The sequence below is a fragment of the Ranitomeya variabilis genome, chromosome 3 (assembly GCF_051348905.1).
Source record: "Ranitomeya variabilis isolate aRanVar5 chromosome 3, aRanVar5.hap1, whole genome shotgun sequence".
Taxonomy (NCBI): domain Eukaryota; kingdom Metazoa; phylum Chordata; class Amphibia; order Anura; family Dendrobatidae; genus Ranitomeya; species Ranitomeya variabilis.
The window spans coordinates 663,336,348-663,360,838 of NC_135234.1; the positions used below are offsets into that span (position 1 = coordinate 663,336,348).

The window sequence follows — 24,491 nt, forward strand, 5'->3', positions numbered from 1 at the left end:
GTTCAGTTATACACAAGGTTTACATCTATGCATGAGTTCACTTTGTATGTGAGAACATGCAAATTTAAGCGGAACAATTTATTTAATCTGGCACTGATGCCTATATGATTTTTTCTGGCGTTGATGCCGTTATGCGTATACTAATGCATGAGTGCACTTTTTTTTTTTTTTTTTTTTTACATGAGAACATGCAAATTTAAGCTCAACAATCTATTAAATCTGGCGTTGATGCCCATATGATTTTTTTCTGGCGATGATGCCACTATAATCACATATAACCCTTTTCATAATTTAATACCAGAAAAAAGGTCCAAGAGTATTTATATTAAAAAAATCTAACAAAATTTATTTAATCAAAAATGATAACAGTTAGAATACAAAAGTGACACCAAGAGCAGGAATATAGGGGATAATGAAAATTATATCTATAAAAAGATAATATTAAAATACTTATATTACAAAGCAGTGCACTAGAAACATGCTAAATTTATATACAAATGGTCCCATCAGGGGTCCTAGCATATAGAACATTTGACACAGCCAATATGGCTAATTGCAGCAACAGCAACGTCTCCCATATAGGTATACAGGTCCTTCTCAAAAAATTAGCATATAGTGTTAAATTTCATTATTTACCATAATGTAATGATTACAATTAAACTTTCATATATTATAGATTCATTATCCACCAACTGAAATTTGTCAGGTCTTTTATTGTTTTAATACTGATGATTTTGGCATACAACTCCTGATAACCCAAAAAACCTGTCTCAATAAATTAGCATATCAAGAAAAGGTTCTCTAAACGACCTATTACCCTAATCTTCTGAATCAACTAATTAACTCTAAACACATGCTAAAGATACCTGAGGCTTTTAAAAACTCCCTGCCTGGTTCATTACTCAAAACCCCCATCATGGGTAAGACTAGCGACCTGACAGATGTCAAGAAGGCCATCATTGACACCCTCAAGCAAGAGGGTAAAGGTACCGTCACACTAGGCGATATCGCCAGCGATCCGTGACGTTGCAGCGTCCTGCATAGCGATATCGCTATGTTTGGCACGCAGCAGCGATCTGGATCCTGCTGGGATATCGCTGGTTGCAGGGAGAGTGGAAGAACTTTCTTTCGTCGCAACTCTCCCGCTGACACCGCTGGATCGCCGTGTGTGACGCCGATCCAGCGAGGTCTTCACTGGTATCCATGGTAAACATCGGGTTACTAAGCGCAGGGCCGCGCTTAGTAACCCGAAATTTACCATGGATACCATGGTAAAAGTAAAAAAAAAAAACACTACATACTCACCGTCTGTTGTCCGTCACGTCCCCTGGAGCTTGCCGTACTGACTGTCTCAGCGCCGTCCGGCCGTAAAGCAGAGCCCAGCGGTGAACCTGCAGTAACAGCGGTTCACCGCTGGGCACCGCTGTTACGGCCGGCCGGCGCTGAGACACAGTCAGTGCGGCAAGCGCCGAGGGACATGAAGGACGACAGAAGGTGCGTATGTAGTGGTTTTTTTTTTTTTTTACATGGGGACTTCGGCATCGCTGAAGACAGTTTCAGCGATGCCGAAGTCGCTTGGTCGCTGGAGAGAGCTGTCTGTGTGACAGCTCCCCAGCGACCACGCAGCAACTTACCAGCGATCACGTCGCTGGTCGCGATCGCTGGTAAGTTGCTTAGTGTAACGGTACCTTAAGACCCAGAAAGAAATTTCTCAACAAATAGGCTGTTCCCAGAGTGCTGAATCAAGGCACCTCAATGGTAAGTCTGTTGGAAGGAAACAATGTGGCAGAAAACGCTGTACAACGAGAAGAGGTGACCGGACCCTGAGGAAGATTGTGGAGAAGGACCGATTCCAGACCTTGGGGAACCTGAGGAAGCAGTGGACTGAGTCTGGTGTGGAAACATCCAGAGCCACCGTGCACAGGTGTGTGCAGGAAATGGGCTACAGGTGCCGCATTCCCCAGGTAAAGCCACTTTTGAACCATAAACAGCGGCAGAAGCGCCTGACCTGGGCTACAGAGAAGCAGCACTGGACTGTTGCTAAGTGGTCCCAAGTACTTTTTTCTGATGAAAGCAAATTTTGCATGTCATTCGGAAATCAAGGTGCCAGAGTCTGGAGGAAGACTGGGGAGAAGGAAATGCCAAAATGCCTAAGTCCAGTGTCAAGTACCCACAGTCAGTGATGGTGTGGGGTGCCATGTCAGCTGCTGGTGTTGGTCCACTGTGTTTCATCAAGGGCAGGGTCAATGCAGCTAGCTATCAGGAGATTTTGGAGCACTTCATGCTTCCATCGGCTGAAATGCTTTATGGAGATGAAGATTTCATTTTTCAGCACGACCTGGCACCTGCTCACAGTGCCAAAACCACTGGTAAATGGTTTACTGACCATGGTATTACTGTGCTCAATTGGCCTGCCAACTCTCCTGACCTGAACCCCATAGAGAATCTGTGGGATATTGTGAAGAGAAAGTTGAGAGACGCAAGACCCAACACTCTGGATGAGCTTAAAGGGAACCTATCACCCCGTTTTTTTCGGTATGAGATAAAAATACTGTTAAATAGGGCCTGAGCTGTGCATTACAATAGTGTAGTTTGTGGACCCCGATTCCCCACCTATGCTGCCGAAATACGTTACCAAAGTAGTCATTTTCGCCTGTCAATCAGGCTGGTCAGGTCGGATGGGCGTGGCTTCTTCCCCCAGATATTGCGTAGTTTTCCGTTGGTGGCGTAGTGGTGTGCGCATGTCCAAGGTCCCCAATCCTGCACGGGGGGGGTGAAAATAGCAGCGATGTCCGTTATTCCATTGGTGGTCGGTGGGCGCGGCCATCTTCCTTTGGCCGCGCGTGCGCAGAAGCGGCGCTCTGCTGGCCGCGGCTTCAGGAAAATGGCCGCCGCGATCTCCATCTGCGCACGCGCGGCATCCCGCGGCCATTTTCCTGAAGCCGCGGCCAGCAGAGCGCCGCTTCTGCGCACGCGCGGCCAAAGGAAGATGGCCGCGCCCACCGACCACCAATGGAATAACGGACATCGCTGCTATTTTCACCCCCCCGTGCAGGATTGGGGACCTTGGACATGCGCACACCACTACGCCACCAACGGAAAACTACGCAATATCTGGGGGAAGAAGCCACGCCCATCCGACCTGACCAGCCTGATTGACAGGCGAAAATGACTACTTTGGTAACGTATTTCGGCAGCATAGGTGGGGAATCGGGGTCCACAAACTACACTATTGTAATGCACAGCTCAGGCCATATTTAACAGTATTTTTATCTCATACCGAAAAAAACGGGGTGATAGGTTCCCTTTAAGGCCGCTATTGAAGCATCCTGGGCCTCCATAACATCTCAGCAGTGTCACAGGCTGATTGCCTCCATGCCACGCCGCATTGAAGCAGTCATTTCTGCCAAAGGATTCCCGACCAAGTATTGAGTGCATAACTGAACATTATTATTTGATGGTTTTTTTGTTTGTTATTAAAAAACACTTTTATTTGATTGGACGGGTGAAATATGCTAATTTATTGAGACAGGTTTTTTGGGTTTTCAGGAGTTGTATGCCAAAATCATCAGTATTAAAACAATAAAAGACCTGACAAATTTCAGTTGGTGGATAATGAATCTATAATATATGAAAGTTTAATTGTAATCATTACATTATGGTAAATAATGAAATTTTACACTATATGCTAATTTTTTGAGAAGGACCTGTATATAATTAATCAGTCAAGTCTGAAAATAGAAGGGTAGTGCTGCATGTTTAAGCCAAAAATAAAGTGCAATAGTCCGTACTACTTACGCAAATCATAAGTACTCAAGTGCAGAAATAGCTGACATAACTCGTATGATAAATAGTGTAACTTACATAAGATGTAGATGGTAAATAGTAGATCCCCACCCGCCGCCTCAACGCGCGTTTCGCCGATCTTCTTCAGGAGGCGTGGAGAAGATCGGTGAAGCGAGCGTTGAGGCGGCGGGTGGGGATCTACTATTTACCATCTACATCTTATGTAAGTTACACTATTTATCATATGTCAGCTATTTCTGCACTTGAGTACTTATGATTTGCGTAAGTAGTACGGACTATTGCACTTTATTTTTGGCTTAAACATGCAGCACTACCCTTCTATTTTCAGACTTGACTGATTAATTATATATACCTATATGGGAGACATTGCTGTTGCTGCAATTAGCCATATTGGCTGTGTCAAATGTTCTATATGCTAGGACCCCTGATGGGTCCATTTGTATGTAAATTTAGCATGTTTCTAGTGCACTGCTATGTAATATAAGTATTTTAACATTGTTATCTTTATATAGATATAATTTTCATTATCCCCTATATTCCTGCTCTTGGTGTCACTTTTGTATTCTAATTGTTATCATTTTTGATTAAATAAATTTTGTTAGATTTTTTAATATAAATACTCTTGGACCTTTTTTCTGGTATTAAATTATGAAAAGGGTTATATGTGATTATGATGTAATCTGAGTAGTAATTATTTTGGTTAATGAATCTGCTTTTGGGGACAAATATACGCATAGTGGCATCATCTAAATCAAATTAAGTTGGTTCAGCATATGATATTGCATTTATATCTGGTGGTGATGCCCTGATTGCTCTTCTTAATTTCATCATATGATATATATAATATCTCACAGTATCATAGATAATCTAGGGATGGTATCGATATCCGCTACTGCATCAGCCCTTAGTTACTTTGTTCTGTAGCTTTTTGTGGCCACAAGGAATCGAAAAATTGTGATCAGCAGACAATTGATATTTTTTTTGTTGATCTATAATACTTGCCCTCCTTTTTAGACACCATCACGAGTCATTATCATTAGGAGGTTCCCAGTGTAATTTTTGCATGCAAGAGTCTTTATTGGCTCACAAATACCTATATTAATGTATTACATATAGATCAACACCATTGAGCAGCTTTTAGCACCTGTTTTTTGTAGTGTCTATTTTTGGTGTTTATGGTGGTGGCTTTTTTGGTAGGGATACCTTTGTAGGGTCTTTTAGGGCCAGTCGACGTTGAGCGGGGGCGCCATATCGTATCCCAGGGTGCCAACCTCCGCTGTCAGGAAGGGACTCCATTAGGGTAAGGCACCTCTATCTTCCCTAGTCCATTTTCCTTTATAATAAGAAATATATATATATAATATCTGGCATTCATATACCATATAAGTAGCTAGGCGGCTATTTATATTTTTTTTACCTAACCATTATGTACCCTGCCACCTCCAAATGTGTGGTCTTTTTCTTGATGTTTTTAATTATTACTATTAAAAATTATTGTTTTAGGTCTTTTGTTTCTTTTGAAATGGTGGTGGAAAGGACAATGATGATGGAGGGGGAGAAAATGATGGAGGTGGTGGAAAGGGCAAGAATGGTGGTGGTGGAAAGGATAATGATGATGGTGGTGGAAACGGCAATAATGAGGTAGTGGGGGATAAAAAAGCAATGATGGAGGTGGTGGAAAGAACGCAATGGTGGTGGTGGAAAGGACAATGATGGTGGTGGTGGAAAGGGCAATAATGGGGGTGGTGGGAGAGGAGTAAACGATGGAGGTTGTGGAATGGGCAATTATATGGGGTGGGGTAGAGGACAATAATGGGTGTTGGGGATTGGGATGGGAGGAAGAGGGACGTATAACAGACAGGAACAGGGGGAGGAAGACAATTTTATTGTTTATTATGTATAACAGTCACTTAGTATATAGTGTACTCGCTAATTCTGTATAACAACATCCTTAGTTACCTAGTTTCCTCTTTTATTATGTATAACATCATCCCCTATTATCGACCATTCTCTCGTTATATATGGTGCCGTCCCTTATTATATAGCTTCCTCTGCTGTTATGTACAGGGCTGTTCCTTACAGGGGGATTTATAATGTGTGGGGAGAATTTGAGTGGAGTATGGGGGAATTGGGGGCATGTATGAGTAAACAGTATGGGGGAATTGGGGGCATGTATGAGTAAACAGTATGGGAGAATGAGGGCATGTATGAAGAAACAGTAGGGGAATGGGGGGCATATATGAGGAAACAGTATGGGGGATGGATGCAGACAGTATGGGGAGCGAACGGAGGAATGTATGCGGACACAGTATGAGTAGCAATGTGAAAAATGTATGTGGACAGAGTACGGGGATTGAGGGTGATGGGATGTGTGCAGACAGTATAGGGAGTCAGGTGAGCAGGCAGTAAAGAAAGTGAGGGGGTAAATATATGAGGAGGCAGTATGGTGTACAGGGGGATGTGAGAGGAGACAGTATGAGGAGGGAGGGGAATAGTGTGAGGAGACATTATGGGGGGAGAAAAGTGAGTGGGTACAGAATAGAAACTGAGTAGTGTGGGTGTAGTATGGAGGGACAGTGTAAGGGCACAGTGTGATGAGAGAGTACAGTATAAATACTGGGCCCTATAGGGGGGACACAGTGTGAGAGGACAGTGTGAAGAGGGGGCCGGTATGGAAAGGGGAGGTCCGTGTGAAGAGCATGTACCATAAGAGGGACAGTGTGGAAGTCATATTTTGTGCAGACAATATAGTGAGGGGCAATTTTTTTTTATTCAGGAGCATTATAATGACATATCTTTAAGGGCATCATGTGGAGATTTTCTGCAAAAGAACGGAGAAGATGGAAGTCTGCAGAGACGGCTGTGGATGAGAAAACTCATCATGGGGTCTGGACAAGATGAAGAAATGAAGGAGAATGACTCCAGAGACAACGTCATCTATAAGGTACCTGGATGTAAATGTTATTTGTGATACTAACTAACTCACTCATGTTTTTATTTATGTTAGGAGCATTAAAGGGGATGTCCAGGTTTGTGATGAGTCTGCAGTCATTCTTTGTGACTGCAAACTTCTGAATTCTCACAGTGCGCACTGCACGCTGTCAGGATTCTCTCGTGCTGGCGATTAACATACATGCGGTCACGTGCTGACGGTCACGTGCTGACTAGACATGTGTGGGCACATCTAGTCGGAATGTGGTCAGAATCACATGCTTGTGCTGACATGACTGTCCACCGGCAAAGAAGAATCCTAAAAGTGTGCATTGCACTAGTTATGAGAATTCAGAAGCTGCAATGCCAGGATTCAGCTCTGCAGGTTCCAGTAGTCGTCACATGGACACTTCACTCATATGTGACTTTCATACTTATGGTCCTGTGACACCGAGCTTCTCTCAGTTTTTCACTAAACATTGAGAGCATTAGGGAGAGCGGCTCATCAGTACATGACTAAAGGTACCTTCACACTAAACGACTTTGCAACGATAACGATAGCGATCCGTGACGTTGCAGCGTCCTGGATAGCGATATCGTTGTGTTTGACACGCAGCAGCGATCTGGATCCTGCTGTGATATCGCTGGTCATTGCTGAAAGTTCAGAACTTTATTTGGTCGTCAGATCGGCGTGTATCGTCGTGTTTGACAGCAAAAGCAACGATACCAGCGATGTTTTACAATGGTAACCAGGGTAAATATCGGGTTACTAAGCGCAGGGCCACGCTTAGTAACCCGATATTTACCCTGGTTACCATTGTAAAAGTAAAAAAAACAAAAAACACTACATACTCACCTTCTGATATCTGTCACGTCCCCCAGCGTCCGCACTGCTCAGAGCTTCCTGCACTGAATGTGTCAGTGTCGGCCGTAAAGCAAAGCACAGCGGTGACATCAAAATGAATTATTGCCCCGGGTGCCAGAAACCCTAGATACACCTCTGTCAGGACCCACCTTTCGGGTGTCCCGATTTTCCTCATAGATTGTAAGCTTAGGAGCAGGGCTCTCGCTCCTCTTGGTATCTCTTTTGATCTGTGTATATAGTGAGTATATAATATACAGTGCGTGTACACACACACTCCATATACACACACACACACACTCCATATACATATACACACACACACTCCATATACACACACACACTCCATATACACACACACACTCCATATACACACACACACTCCATACACACACACACACTCCATACACACACACACACACACTCCATACACACACACACACACTCCATACACACACACACACACACACTCCATACACACACACACTCTCCATACACACACACACACTCTCCATACACACACACACACACTCTCCATACACACACACACTCTCCATACACACACACACACTCTCCATACACACACACACACACTCTCCATACACACACACACTCCATATACACACACACACACACTCCATATACACACACACACACACACTCCATATATACACACACACACACTCCATATACACACACTCCATATACACACACACACTCCATATACACACACACACACTCCATATACACACACTCCATATACACACACACACACTCCATATACACACACACACACTCCATATACACACACACACACTCCATATACACACACACACACTCCATATACACACACACACACTCCATATACACACACACACACACTCCATATACACACACACACACTCCATATACACACACACACACTCCATATACACACACACACACTCCATATACACACACACTCCATATACACACACTCCATATACACACACTCCATATACACACACTCCATATACACACACTCCATATACACACACTCCATATACACACACTCCATATACACACACTCCATATACACACACTCCATATACACACACTCCATATACACACACTCCATATACACACACTCCATATACACACACTCCATATACACACACACACACACTCCATATACACACACACACACACACTCCATATACACACACACACACACTCCATATACACACACACACACACACTCCATATATACACACACACACACTCCATATACACACACTCCATATACACACACTCCATATACACACACACACACTCCATATACACACACACACACTCCATATACACACACACACACTCCATATACACACACACACACACACACTCCATATACACACACACACACACACTCCATATACACACACACACACACACTCCATATACACACACACACTCCATATACACACACACACTCCATATACACACACACACTCCATATACACACACACACTCCATATACACACACACACTCCATATACACACACACACACTCCATATACACACACACACTCCATATACACACACACACTCTCCATATACACACACACACTCCATATATACACACACACACTCCATATACACACACACACTCTCCATATACACACACACACTCTCCATATACACACACACACTCTCCATATACACACACACACTCCATATACACACACACACTCCATATACACACACACACACTCCATATACACACACACACTCCATATACACACACACACTCCATATACACACACACACTCCATATACACACACACACTCCATATACACACACACACTCCATATACACACACACACTCCATATACACACACACACTCCATATACACACACACACACACTCCATATACACACACACTCCATATACACACACACACACTCCATATACACACACACACTCCATATATACACACACACACTCCATATACACACACACACTCTCCATATACACACACACACTCTCCATATACACACACACACTCTCCATATACACACACACACTCTCCATATACACACACACACTCTCCATATACACACACACACTCCATATACACACACACACTCCATATACACACACACACTCCATATACACACACACACTCCATATACACACACACACTCCATATACACACACACACTCCATATACACACACACTTCTGTTACTCAAAGAAGGTAAAATGTTGCAATTTTGGGGTAAAGTGAGAGATACAAACTTTTTGGCACCATAAGGTGACCCCCTGTAACCCCCATAGTCGGGCACAGGCCAGCAGTCCGGTATACTGCCCGGTAATACGGCACTGTTTACACTCAGGGATGTTTGTGTCTGTTGCCAATTGGTTGAAAGTTGCAGTATGTCGGAGCCTGCGGTGCTCAGCCCCGGCCCGGCCGGCAGTGCTGCAGTCACACCGGCTATTGGTTTGCCGGGAACCTTCCACCCTCCAGTCCCCAATACAGCAGTCGCACGGCGCGCACACGGCTCAGCGCCGCCACCATTACCTCCGCCCTCCGTTGGCCCTGGAAGTTGTGATGACGTAGGAGGCACTCGAACACGTGACTTCTTTTCAAGCGCCTGCTCGGTACGGCAGCTACGAGGACGTGCTGATCACGTGATATGTGTGGAGTCACGTGGGGCGGGATCCCAAGCTTGGCCGGTGTGCGGGGCCGCTGTGGGGTGAGTGTCGGGGTGTGGGAGTGGGTCCTGTCCTGCGGGTTCTCAGAGTAGTGAGTGCTGTGTTGTGCCTGCAGTCCACACGTGGGGTTGCAGTATATGTCAGCATGCCAGTGTGTATCCCGCCCCTGTGCCCCGGCTCACACCTAGCGCCCGCTCATTACTGCATTCTTGCCCGGTTCTTGCGCCATATTGATGGTTCCCTTTGCGCCTCCTTTCCGTCTGTTATCGGCGCTCACCTGCTTCTTGTCCCTATAGAGGAGGTTTGGGGTTTCCAGATGTTTTCAGCTGATTATTGTTATAGCGCCATTTATTCCACGGCGCTTTACATGTGAGGAGGGGTATACTTAATAAAAACAGGTGCAGTAATCTTAAACAATACAAGTCACAGCTGGTACAGGAGGAGAGAGGACCCTGCCTGCGAAGGCTCACAATCTACAAGGGATGGGTGAGAATACAGTAGGTGAGGATAGAGCTGGTTTTGCAGCGGCTTGGTCGATCGGTGGTTACTGCAGGTTGTAGGCTTGTCGGAAGAGGTGGGTCTTCAGGTTCTTTTTGAAGGTTTCGATGGTAGGCGAGAGTCTGGTGTGTTGTGGTAGAGGGTTCCAGAGTAGGGGTGATGCGCGAGAGAAATCTTGTATACGATTGTGTGAGGAGGGGATAAGAGGGGAGTAGAGAAGGAGATCTTGTGAGGATCGGAGGGTGCGTGTAGGAAAGTACCGGGAGACGAGGTCACAGATGATTCATCATTTGTGACTTTTAGAAAAATTCCAAATGTGTCACCGTGTGCTCCAGCCACCCAGGACTGCTATTTTTGTTTTTACAGCGGTTTGGTTATTGGACTCTGTTGCCTCCTTTTTGCTTTGTAGTCTGAGAGCAGCATGATGTAGGGGCAGAGACCCTGATTCCAGTGATGTGTCATTAGTTTACTAGATGCAGTTTTGATATAAAATCGTAGCTTTCTCTGCTGCAAATTTAGCAGAGCTCAGATTGCTGTGCCCTGTCTAACCCGTCCCCACCAGTGATTGACAGCTTCTTGTCTACACTGTATATTACCAGAAAGCTGGTGATCAGTGGTGGGGGCGGAGTTACACAGCTGCCAGACTAAAGGGCACAAGGCTGCTAGTCCTGTAGTGATAATCTCCTGCAGATAAAACACTGATTTTATTGAAACTTCAAAACAGCTGAGTAAGTGACACATCACTGGAATCTGGCTTTCAGCGTCATGTACATTTCGCCTAATGCTGTTTTACTGTTTGTATTTTCAGAATGAAGCTACAGCGAGTGCAGCTGAAGTGCAAAAATCTGCATGAATTTCTTCAAGAGCTGAGTCCAGGGGTCCTTGATCGGCTGTACAATCACCCTGCCACGTGCCTGGCTGTTTTTAGGTGAGTGATGAAATATAAACTGGTAACTGATTATTTCCTTATGGGCTCACTCCCACCAGCGTATACATCGGACCACTGCTATCCGATTTTTTTTTTATAGCATAACACATAACACTCAGACCAATGTTATTCAACAGAGCAGTGGTGATGCACAATTTGTTATGCTAACAAAATCAGTACGTGAAAAAAAAATCTCAGCATACTGCGATTTCACTCTGAAATGGCATGCCACCCATTCAGGTCTACGGGAGCATGGAAAACATCGGACTGCACTCTGATGACATCTGAGTGCAGTCTAATTTCTGCGAACTCCGGCATTGGAGAAGATGGCGAAAGTTGCTCTCCATCTTCTCCTCAGTGTGCTCCGATTTTCTCATCTGAGGGAATCGCATCACGCTATGCTGACGCTCTGATCTGAGTGTCATTAGCATAATCAGCCTAATGCTCTTGGAGGAGAGAATCTGCGTCCGTCTAACCGTGCCCTCAAAGTGGCCATATTGGATAGAATATGGGTATGTGCACACGGTGTCTGTTAGGTTCTTCATCATTTTTTAAACAGGACGGTGGCCTTGCAGTGCTGGGGTCCTGGGTTCAAATCCCACCAAGGACACTATCTGCAAAGAGTTTGTATGTTCTCTCCGTGTTTGCGTGGGTTTCCTCCGGGCACTCCGGTTTCCTCCCACATTCAAAAGACACTGATAGGGAATTTAGATTGTGAGCCCCATCAGGGACAGCGATGATAATGTGTGCAAACTGTAAAGCGCTGCAGAATATGTTAGCGCTATATAAAAATAAAGATTATTATTATTTATTATTATTAAGGGCACTTTCAGGAAAACACGGTGGTGGTCTTTTTGTGAAGCGTCTTCCCTTTCATCTTTTTGTCACTGCTTTGCCACCGTTTTTTTTTTTTTTTTTTTTTGCTATATATAAGATGATGATGGCTTTTTGAGTGGCAGCCACCTGAAGAATGGACGGGTCACTTCTTTTAGCCACTTCTCAGGTTACAAAGCCTGAAGCATTTAAAAGAAGTGATGGAACATGTGCAGAGCCAGTCGTTGTTACACTGCGGTGTGCAAATGTTTATTATGTTACTGTTTCTTGAGACGGGTTCCAGGACGAATCTGCCTGAAAAAGACGTAGTGTGCCCACACCTGAATGGTGATGGTTGAATCACTATTGAGCATGCGCTCTTCTTGTGTACAGTCGTGCACATGTTGGTCCACATTGGCCTTTACGCTGTGTGCACACGTTGCAGATTTTTTGCGTTTTTTCGCTATAAAAATGCGAAAAAACGCATACATTATGCATCCCATGATTTAGAATGCATTCCGCAATTTTTGTGCACCTGATGCGTTTTTTTTCCGCGAAAAAAACACGTCGCGGTAAAAAACGCAGCATGTCCATTAATTTTGCGGATTTCCCACTATATTATTGCATTGGGAACCTCCGGAAAAATCCGCAAAAAAACGCACCAAAAACGCGGTTAAAACGCATGCGGATTTCTTGCAGAAAATGTCCTGTTTTGCTCAGGAAATTTCTGCAAGAAATCCTGAACATAGCCTTACAGTCATTTAAATCGGATACATTTGTTGAGTAACATTGGCCAAAGAACAAACGTTCAAGTAGCTATTGACCCAAAATTTTAACTTCTTTCCATTGGAGACAATTTGACATTTTACTCCCTTTAAGCCCAGAACAAGAAGTTTTTTATTTTTCTGTTGAAGAAAACCATATAAGAACTTTTTTTTTGCAGAACGAGTAGTAATTTTAGTTGAAATCAGTTATCGTTACCTTATAATGTACTGGGGTGAAATGGTGACAAACATCTCAACGTCGCCATTTTTGGGTGGTTTCGTTTTCCTGGCGTTCAGTGTGCGGTAAAAATGATCTGCCACCATGATTCTGCAGGTCAGTACAGTTACCGTGATGCCAAATGCATGTGATTTTTTTTTTTCTATATTTTATTGTTTTAAAAAATTCAGAACTTTGTATAAAATAAATTTACGTTTGTATCTCACTTTTCTGAGAACCTCTTTGTTTGTCAGTCAGAGGAAACGTGAGTAAAGCACAGGCTTGTTTAAAAAAAAAAAAAAATTAGACCTGATCATCTGAATAACCCAATTGGTCCTAGTGCTGTCCTTGTGATGTCAGATTTTTCCACAGGGATCTCTTGGGCCATGTGAACGTAGTGAGTCTGGAGATCTGCTTTAGGCCACAATCACACGTTCAGTATTTGGTCAGTTTTTTACATCAGTATTTGTAAGCCTAAACCAGGAGTGGGTGATAAAAGCAGAAGTGGTGACGTGTTTCTATTATACTATTCCCTTCACCCATGACACACCTGAGAGAGGGATCCTCCCAGCTAGGACAGGAACCTACTGAAATAAAAAGGTGGTAGCTCTCCCCCCGTTTCAGTTGGGTTCCTGTCCTTGATGCATTCCCGTGCTGAAATTGGCGGTAATCTGTGATGGGTGAAGAGAACGATTGCCCCAGGCCGTCCTGGCGTCAGACTACGTACCTGTGGTGCCAGCCTTCAGGTGACTGGAATCGCCCTCCACGGGTTTCCCGGGAGCTTGGTGTACAAGCGGGCAGCACAGTCAGCACTGTTCTGGCTCGGTCCTCCGCACCACCCTTCCCCATGCTGTTCTCCCCGTGCCGGCTCCCCTCTGGTGTCAGCGTGGTAGAGCAGCCGGGGCGATATCCGGAAGTGGCGAGTACCATTGATGTCACAGACGCAGGGCATACTGGGTATGGGCGTGCCCGAGTGATGTCAGGGGATGCGCTGGGAAAAAGATGGCGGAGCCCTGCTCTTCACCGGCCGGGATAGTAAACAGGACGGCGTGCCCGGTTGGCTTTCGCGTGGGAGGGCAATCGTCTGGACCGGAAGGAAGTTCCCACAAGATGACGCTGACTACCCCTTAGGCCTCTTTCACACTTCCATCTTTTCAGATCCGTTGCAATGCGGCATTTTGGGAAAAAACGGATCCTGCAAATGTGCCTGCAGGATCCGTTTTTTTCCCATAGACTTGTATTAGCAACAGATCGCGAAGGATGGCCACACGTCGCATCCGTCGTGCGACCGATCCGTCGTGTTTTGGCGGACCGTCGTCTCGAAAAAACGTTCAATGTAACGTTTTTTGTCTGCGTCGGGAAAATGTGTCGCGACGGATCCTGCGGCATACGTCGTTGACTAGAATAGAAGCCTATGGATGCAGGATCCGTCGTGACACGTCGTATGACGGAATCCAGCGCTGGAATCCGTTTTTTTTACACTGAGCATGCTCAGAATCAGGAATTTGTAGCGAATTGGCCAGACAGGCCCCAAATCGAGACACCCCCAAATGTGCCAGCAAGACTCCTGCCAGCCTGAAGACAGCCAGCCAGTCAATATATTGGTTTCCCTATTTTCCAGTAGCCAATCACATTTGGGAGACTCCCATTTTTAGGCATGGAAAACGGATCTGTCAAAAAAACGGATGGTAAAAACGAATGCAACGGATCCAGTTTTTCGACGGAAGCGTCTAGCGGATCCACCGAAATACTGGATGCGTTGCATCGGTTTTTCACTATTTTTGACGCATCCGTCGATACGTCGCGCCGACGCATTGTGACGTATTCAAAAAAACAAAGTGTGAAAGTAGCCTTAAGGGTGAGCAGCAGAGCAGTTCTCTGCTAAAGGCAACAAGCCCTCGTACCAGGAGAACATGGACCAAGGCAATCTTGAGCAGCAGTCAACAGCTCACCATCAGTGTGGACACAAGGGAGGCAGCTGTTCAAGTGGTAGGAGCAGCAGTAGTCCCAGCCAGGGGAGTAGGGCATGCCAGGACTCCTCGGTGTCCAGAGAGGATACGTTACGTGTACCACCACAGCCTCCGAATCCGGTACGCTTGAATGACAGTGGGTGAATGTCACCAATTGTTAATAGGCCCCTTATTCTTTGTTTAACTCATTAGGAGAGGCCTAGGAAAGCTAGCGTTAAGAAGAGGAACAGGGAGTGTGAGCAGGCTTTTAAACAGCGAGCAGTGGACTTGCAGAAGGACCTCTGCTCCGACTGCATCCACAGGACCATTAGTGAGGAGACCCCTGACTTTGCAGCAAGCTTTCGGTCAGTCATTAGATCCAAAGTGGATCCAAAGTTCTAAAACTCTGTTAAAGAAGGGGAAGAAGAAATTCGGGGAGGTCACTTCTAACTCTGACTCCTCTTCAAGGTTGTTAGAAGGACAATGCTATACTGAGTGCTCATCCTCCTCGGACAGTGACACGGGGCACACCGTGCTTTCCAGTGGAGGACACGGATAAGCTGCTTAAAGCCATTATAACAACTATGGGCCTAACCCCTTACTGACATCGGACGTAATAGTACTTAGATAGTCCCTTTGATGTGGGCTCCGTAGGTAAGCCCACATCTTTCCCAGCACATATCAGCTGTTTTGAACAGCTGACATATGCCGGCAATAGCCGCGGGTGGAATCGCGATCCACCCGCAGCTATTAACCAGTTACATGCCGCTGTCAGACTCTGACAGCAGCTTTTAAATTACACTTCCAGCAAATACGCACACCGGTGACCCCCATCACGTGATCGCGGGTCACCGGTGTGTTGGCATGATAACCTGATGTCTCCTGGAGACCTCTATGGTTGTCATTGCCAACTTGCTGTGTGCGCGACCCAGTGGTCGGTGCTCATAGCAAGTCAGTAAATCTGCTATATAGAGGCGCTCTGAACATTGCCTCTATGTAGCAGAGCCAATCGGGTTGTGGCAGCTTCTAGTCTCCTATCGAGACTATTTAAGCATGTCAAAAGAAAAAAAATGTTTTTAAAAAATTTAAAAAAATATAAAAGTTCAAATCACCCCCCTTTTGCCCAATTGAAAATAAAACAATAAAAACAAAATCAAACATACACATATTTGGTATCGCCACGTTCAGAATAGCCCGATCTATCAATAAACAAAAAAAAAAAGGATTAACCTGATCGCTAAACAGCGTAGCGCGAAAGTCATAACAGCAAAATTACGTTTTTTTGGTCGCCGGGACATTGCATTAAAATGCAATAACGGGCGATCAAAAGAACGTATCTGCACAAAAATGTATCATTAAAAACGTCCGCTCGGCGCACAAAAAATAAGCCCTTACCCGACCCCAGATCCCGAAAAATTGCTTTTTTTTTTTTTTTTTAACAAAGTTTGGAATTTTTTTTCACCACTTATATAAAAAAGAACCTAGACATGTTGGTTGTCTATGAACTCATAATGACCTGGAAAATCATAATGGCAGGTCAGTTTTAGCATTTAGTGAACTTAGTAAAAAAAAGGAGCCAAACAAAAAACAAGTGTGGGATTGCACTTTATTTGCAATTACACCGCACTTGGAATTTTTTTCCTGTTTTCTAGTACGTGACATGGTGCAAGCAATGGTGTTGTTCAAAAGCACAACTCGTCCCGCACATAAACAAGCCCTCACATGCCCATATTGATGGAAAAATAAAAAAAGTTATGGCTCTGGAAAGAAGGTGAGTGAAAAACGAAAACGCGAAACCGAAAAAAAGCTACAGGGGTTAAGGGGTTAAAAGAGGAGAAAGCAGCCAAGTCTCTTGAGGACATGATGTTTGGGGGATTAGAGGAAAAGAAACGCACCTTCCCGGTCAACGATAAGGTCCAGGCTCATTAGCAGAGAGTGGATGAGACCGGAGAAATCTGGTGTGCTGCCCTCAGCCTCGAACAGGAGATATCCTTTTGCGGAAAAGGATGTAGAGTTGTGGGACAAGGTCCCTAGAATCGTGTACGCTGTGTCTAGGTCTTCTAAGAGGTCAGCACTTCCCTTGAAAGATTCAGTGGTACTCATGGACCGATTAGATAAGAAGGTGGACACTTATCTAAGGCACACATGGGAAGCGGCAGTGGGAGGTCTGAAACCAGCAATCGCCGAAACTTGTACCGCATGTTCCCTTAAGCTGTTCCTCCAACTGTTGTAGCCAAATCATAAGTCCAAGGCGCGAAGAAATAGACTCTTGTCAAACATGCGTCTTTTGCACGGAGCCGCAGCATTCCTGGCAGATACATCTGCTGACTTTGTGAGACTGGCAGCTAGGTCTTCTGGTCTGTCGAACGTGGCAAGACGGGCTTTGTGGCTCAAGGGCTGTCCAGGGGAGAGTCGTGTTAAGATCTGATTCAGCTTATCTTCCTAAGGTGGTGTTGAGATTTCATCGAAGTCAAGAGATTGTCCTGCCCTGTAATGACCCTAAGAATTCGGAGGAGAGGAAGTTTCATAATCTTGATGTTAGAAGGGCGCTGTTACAGTATATATCCGTGACTAGCCAGTGGAGGAAAGCCCAGTCCCTGTTTGTAGCCTTCCAGGGTAGTAGAAAAGGTTACTCTGTAGTAAAAGGTACCATTGCCAGATGGATTAGGGAGGCAATGGTACCTATTCATTTATTGGTGCTCCGATTCCTGACGGCATCAAGGTTCATTCCACCAGAGCCGTGGCGACCTCCTGGGCAGAGAAAATGGAGGTATCAATTGATCAAATTTGTAAGGTCGCTACTGTAGATTGGATCTATCCTCCTCTGCTGACTTAACCTTTGTTAGAAAGGTGTTGTTACAAGCGGTGGTTCCTCCCTAAGGTGTTTCCAATTCTCCAGAAGTCTCTCAGGTGTCTGTGATGGGTAAACGCCAAGGTTATTTACCGGTAACTGTTTTTTCCAGAATCCTTGACAGCACCCGTATATCCCCCCCCTCCCCGTTTTCACCTTACGGGTGTGCACTATAGTTTGGGGGTGTTATAATGTGGTGTTGGTTATATATCTAAATTAATCTGAAGGTCCTCTCATGCTCTGTAACCCAACTGATACAGGAGAGGTACCACCCTTTTATTTCAGTAGGTTTCCTGTCCTTGCTGGGCAAATCCCTCACTGATGTGCTGCCATGGGTTCATGGGTACCGTTAAGTATCCTTGGTGTTTTCCTCTGATTGTTCCACTCCTTGTTTTGGTTTACAAACGCTGACCAAATACTCATTGTGTGAAAGTGGCCTTAACATAGAAGTCGTTATACCTGGTTTTCTGCTGTTTTTCTTGTCATGTGCTTGCCCAGTTGTTGACTGACCAAATTCTTTTTAACATTAGTTTTATTCCAACCTTTTTGCTGTTTGCTCTTCTATCTGTCTTAGAGAACTCCCAGGCCTTGCCAAGAACTATGTGATGCGTATGCTGTTTCTTGAACAGCCCTTGCCACAGGCAGCGGTTGCTTTGTGGGTGAAGAAGGAAAGTCACAAGTAAGTAATGAATACAGATTGACTGACTGAATGGAAAAGCTGCAGTACCGCTTACAACCTCTGGACAGGAGAGGCACTGTCCTCTACAACCACTATTTATCGTTGTAAAGTTGGCGTTTACCTTACTAAACCATAGGACACAGATATTACTTGAAGGCTTTTTTGAAGATTTCATTTGACTAATCATTAAAATTTTTAATAATGCATAGATTTATTTCCCTTAATTTACCAGGGAACATGAGGAGAACACACAGATTTTGTCTGGGCTTCGATTGTGGCACACACAACAACTTCCCGGGGGGCTACAGGGACTCATACTAAATCCCATTTTCCGCGAAAATCTGAAGATTGCCCTGCTGGGCGGGTAAGGACGATTACATCTCGGGTTGTCAGTTCCATGAAGAAGGTTCATAGATTCTGGCAGGAAAGTTCTAGAGTCAAAAAGCAAAAGCTGTTATTGATATTGACTTAGAAATTCTAGTAACACATTATCTGGTTGGTTGGTTGTAGAAAACCAACACGGCAACATTTTATTCCTTGATTCAGATAGACATTATATGAAACTTATTTTTCTGCAAGGTAGAGAGTGCTGATCCACGTGTCCACACTGGCTCTGATAATCAAGTTATTAAATGCCTGCATGAGTAGAAAGAGCTATTTATCAGGGGGCAATATGCACCAATAAATTCAAGAATACCCATGTAGAAATGTGCAATACTTAAACTCAATACAAAATATGTTCTTTATTGGATGAAAAAGTAATTAAAAGCCTAAAAATAGACCTAAAAAAGTCAGACCTATAAAATACTAAAGGTAGGTAAGTAATAATAACAAAACTCCCTTGTGTGAATACTACAAAGCGATAGTTACGGTATATTATGTGCACTCGCAGTGTTAAGAATGGATATTTAGAAGGTACAAGCCAAAATAGCCAGTGCTGGAAAAGTTAAGGGCTTTAAGGTACATGCAGATAAACCGGGAGAGAGCGACATCACATGAAAGTTCACATAATGATAATAATGCACAGTGACATGGAGTACACTTTACCTATCAAAGAAAATGCACTTGACGTGCGTTTCGCATCAAGCTTCATCAGGAGTCCTAACTAGAGGTGAGTGAATTTTTCAAAATTCGGTTCCGATTACAATCGCCGGCGAATATTGTTTCTGCAATATTCGCCAAACATAGCCGAATGTCATTGGAGTCAGTGGAAGTAGAAATAAGCGAATATGCTCTGAACCGATCATCAAACATAAATTTGGCACGGATAGGGTACCAATATGGCACGAATATGGGAAATTCAGATTCGGCAACCGATTCCGAACATATTCACTCAACTCTAGTCCTAACTCTGATAACTCTTAACTCAGTATTGATTAGTAGTATTCACACAAGGGAGTTTTGTTATTATCAACTACCTACCTTTAGGATTTCTCCTTCGCCTCATGTCTGACGATTGTATGTCTATTTTTACATTCTAGTTATTACTAGGTTCACTGAAGATTCCTAGTAACAGAAGGGAGTAAATGAGATGAACCTGGAGACTAGTGATGCAGTAACTTACACCTAAATATGAGTCTGACTGTTGTTTTCCAGCCAATTACTCCCATTATTTTGTTATTTTGTATTAGGTTTTGTAATATATATTTTTCATGAGTGGTGTTTGGCTACATGACCCACAGCTTTGTGAGTAACCATACACACGAAGTACAACCCATCATCCACACTGACGTTATTGCGGACATATGGTGGTAACTTTTGGCACAGTGACAATTTCGATACTATAGTTCTAATGTGCCTGAAAATTTTGTCAAGTTTATTATTTCTCTCCATTTTTTTTTCTATAAATTTATCTTAGAGTTCGTTGTGACCTTTTGATCCAAAGTTTATAGTAATATACTTATAATTCTTTATGTTCTCTCTCCATAGAGGAAAAGCTTGGGCAGATGATGGCAACCTACTTGGTCCCGATAAACATGGAAAAGATGTCCTTTCACTGGATAAATATGCAGAGAGCAGATGGGAGGTGAAGTGACATGTTCACTACTAATCACTGCTAATACTTGTCCTCTTATGTCCAAGTACTGTTGTGTTTGTGGTACAAATTCTGTAGGCTTTATTTATAGAGAATCGCTATACAGATGCAGTCAGGATTGGATATATATTGGCACACACTAGATTTTAAAGATTTCCCTGTATTTCTGAATTGTTGTTCTGCCATAATTGCGATCTCTGCTGTAAATGGCCAGGGGACCTAGCAGCCGACTCTGTACATCTGGATTTGCTTCTTGAAATCATTTTCTAAGCATGGCATTGAAAAGTTGTGCTTTATAAGCAGCTTCATGCTTCTCTCTACAGATAGTGCTAATAATAATAAGGTTTAACATCTCATTCTTTTTTTCATAGGTTATATTGCAGTTTATGGTCGGGTCACCTAGTGCGACTGTTAGCCAGGATTTGGCGCAGCTACTCATTCAGGCTGGTCTCATGAAAAGGTAGTACTGCTCTTTTGTTATGGGGAAGTTTTTGAAGGAAATCCTAAGATCGTCTTGTTGTCTTTGAGTTCTCATTTTGATTTCTAAGTTCATGTAACTGAAATCAAGAAGGATGTATTCTTAGATTATACTAGATATATGGTTCTCTGGACAGGCTGCATGAAGTGACCTCTTTAGATCTGGTTAGCCCGGTACGCTGGCCATACACTTCAGAAAAGGCCGGATTTACAAGTCTGTGAAACCTGGACCACACTGAGATCTCAATATTTGGCCCAACCGTTGGGTATGCTGACCACAGCTAATATACATATGGCCATGAGGCAGTTAGCTCAGATCTGGAAACCTGTCAGTTGGGCTAGTCAGTGCATTCGCCATCTTTCAGTGCTATTTTTTTCATCCCTCCCATACAAATAAACTTTTAGAAACGCATATATCTGCTCTAAAGAGATGCTTCTAATGGAGGATTATCTCCCGTGAGAACAAAAAGATCAGACGTTAAAATCCAACATGCCCGACTTTTCTATCCCGACATCTGCCATTGAGGAGAGTCAGGATACCCTCCTACACATTCGATGGTCGGTCCCTCTTAATGCTAAGTTTTCAAGCGATCCATAAACATTATTCTGCAGAACATTAACAGCTTTTAGTCGTGTTTGTGTGACACCGCAGACATCAGATGGTTAGCAGATTCTGTTTATTTGGATCTGTCCCCTTAGATTGGTTGTCGGGTCTGAAATGAATAGTCTTCGGTTACATAGTGACTGTAGAATTTTTTTTCCTGCCCAGACATCCCCTTTAAGGCAGCTCTCATTACTCACCTGGAACAGTCGCAGCAGTGAGTTGATCACTCGGACAGACACTATAACACCTTGCCATTTACTTTCATGTAGAAAACTATTGCAGTGGCATAAATTGTTCTTCTCCCATACTGTCAGTGGATTTGTCACCCCCCATCTGGGGAAATATTCACTTTGTACGTTTTCTGTTTTGTGTTCCTTCTGCAGTGATGCTGGAGAAGCGCCTAGCATTTCTTCTGCCGGATTTCAGTTTTTACTGCTAGACACAGCATCTCAGCTCTGGTATTTTATGCTTCAGTACCTTAAATCCGCAGAGGCAAGTATCAACTTCCCTTTATGTTCTATGTTCTTGGGCACGGATGACACCTGTAGTTAGTCTGGATTGTGCAAACCACCCCCAAACATCCTGCAGGATTAACAATGAGCAAACATTCATGTATCCACATGACACTCACTAGACCCCAGATGTATGTGTCATCGACTCTGCAGCAGACCTTAAATAGGTTTTGAGGGGCCAGGTGTACATATTTTTTCTTTTATCAGGCACATTATCTTACTGTATTGTAATCGAACAGTGTGTGCTATACACACTTAGGATTCTGCGCTAGTTCAAGTGGCTGTCACATGATCACTCTTATGCAATTTGCCTGCTTGCTATCACTTGCAGACCTCTTTATTCTTTGCTCACTACTCCCTTCTGTTAGCATTCTATATAGGGTCATTCCATATCAAGTGATCCAAATATGAATATTTTTTTTACCTTACGTCTTTAGATTTTTTTTTATTTTTTGTTTTTATGAAGTGCAACTTTAGTTAATTACAAATTAAAAGTTTAAAATTTTTTTCTTCATCAGTTAATTTTTTACAGATTTTTAAAGTTTTGAAAAAGCATGGATTTTGGCCTGGTATGGCTTCACATTTTTTATCATATCTCGGGCTAGAATTAAGATATAGAGGTGGGAGAGGCATCATTTTTCTCAGAACGGTACCGGCTTTCATTTGATATGTCACAAGACTATGTTTCTTTATATTTTGTTTTGGAGAAATCAAATTAAAAATTTTGATGCGCAATTCTGAAAAAAACGTATGTTTTAAAATTGTGAAAACATGCATGTGTGTTACTTGTGTCCTTGTTTATATTTGTACAGGGATTCAACTTGGGACCTATCACATTTGTATTTTTTTTTTAAGCCTTGAATCATCTGATTTTATGTTTGTGTGAGTTTTTTCCTTTTTTCTTTTCAAATTACAACTTATTGCATTCAACATTTATATGTAACAATAAAGAAACACAAAAAACAAATACCAAAGTGCCAGAATAAATACATCTTAATCATCATAACACAACTGGCTCAGCATTTTCAACCTGAATTCATTGAACAAGCCAAAAGATAAAAGGTGATCACATCCTCAAGTGTGATTTTCTAAATACAGTCTTGTCCTAATTATGTTAAAAACAAGATTAAAAGAACCAATATTTTTACCACCTATTTATACATGGAACAATTTTTTTTCTACTATATCACTAAACATGTCATTTCTGAAGTGTTTAAGAAGAATATTCCAGTAGTTAAATCCTCTTTCTATAAAATTTGAACTAATCAAACAATTAATAGTAGGTTTTTACACTGGCCTGTTATCATCAATGTGTCCCTTCTAGTGGGTGAAATGTCATCTTGTCCATAAGCGCTCACTAGCAATGGCCGTTTCCTTCTGTGTCAGAGTATGTGCGGCTGTCATGGTGCTCGGCTTCACCTGAGTTATATCTGTTTTTTGTTCACTTTTACAATGTCTGGTTTTCTTGGATACACAAAGGACGGCGCTGGACCAGAAGGTGCAGAAAAGTCACTTCTACGTCTTCATTTTCACAATCTTTGGAGAGCCCAGTAGCTGTCAGCGCCGATCATATTCACAGGTCACATCACCAGTTATGTCATCCATTGCCGATCTTGTGCCGCCTTCTACCACGTCATGGACGTCACTGTCTTTATTTCCACTACATGGGATGACAGTCCGGTATTGCTGAGTCCCTGTGATGGGTCCTGCTTCCTGTAACTGATGTTATAACAAACTCTCCTCCTCCTCCTCCTCTTCGTAGTCCTGGTTTGTACAATACATGAACTGGATGGTAAGAGTATTTTTCTCCCTCCATGAGGAGTTTCCTCTCCTGGGTGATAAGACTTGGTGTGAATATGGCCTCTGGAG

The 24,491-nt window shown here is 43.4% G+C and overlaps 2 protein-coding genes across 2 annotated transcripts in view; one reads left to right on the plus strand and one right to left on the minus strand.

The window, feature by feature from the left end:
• Positions 1-10,225, minus strand: part of LOC143816905 (E3 ubiquitin-protein ligase TRIM39-like) — a 56,681-nt gene extending 46,456 nt beyond the window's left edge. The window contains exon 1 of the mRNA XM_077297879.1: positions 10,162-10,225. The gene's annotated coding sequence lies outside the window, so the exon portion shown is untranslated. The remainder of the gene's footprint in view (positions 1-10,161) is intronic.
• GTF2H4 (general transcription factor IIH subunit 4) overlaps positions 10,191-24,491 on the plus strand; it is a 45,928-nt gene continuing 31,627 nt past the window's right edge. Inside the window, exons 1-7 of the mRNA XM_077297881.1 lie at positions 10,191-10,336; positions 11,602-11,721; positions 18,890-18,994; positions 19,227-19,358; positions 20,924-21,020; positions 21,401-21,489; positions 22,494-22,602. Coding sequence (XP_077153996.1) covers positions 11,603-11,721; positions 18,890-18,994; positions 19,227-19,358; positions 20,924-21,020; positions 21,401-21,489; positions 22,494-22,602 — 651 coding nt within the window. The 5' untranslated portion in view covers positions 10,191-10,336; position 11,602. The remainder of the gene's footprint in view (positions 10,337-11,601; positions 11,722-18,889; positions 18,995-19,226; positions 19,359-20,923; positions 21,021-21,400; positions 21,490-22,493; positions 22,603-24,491) is intronic.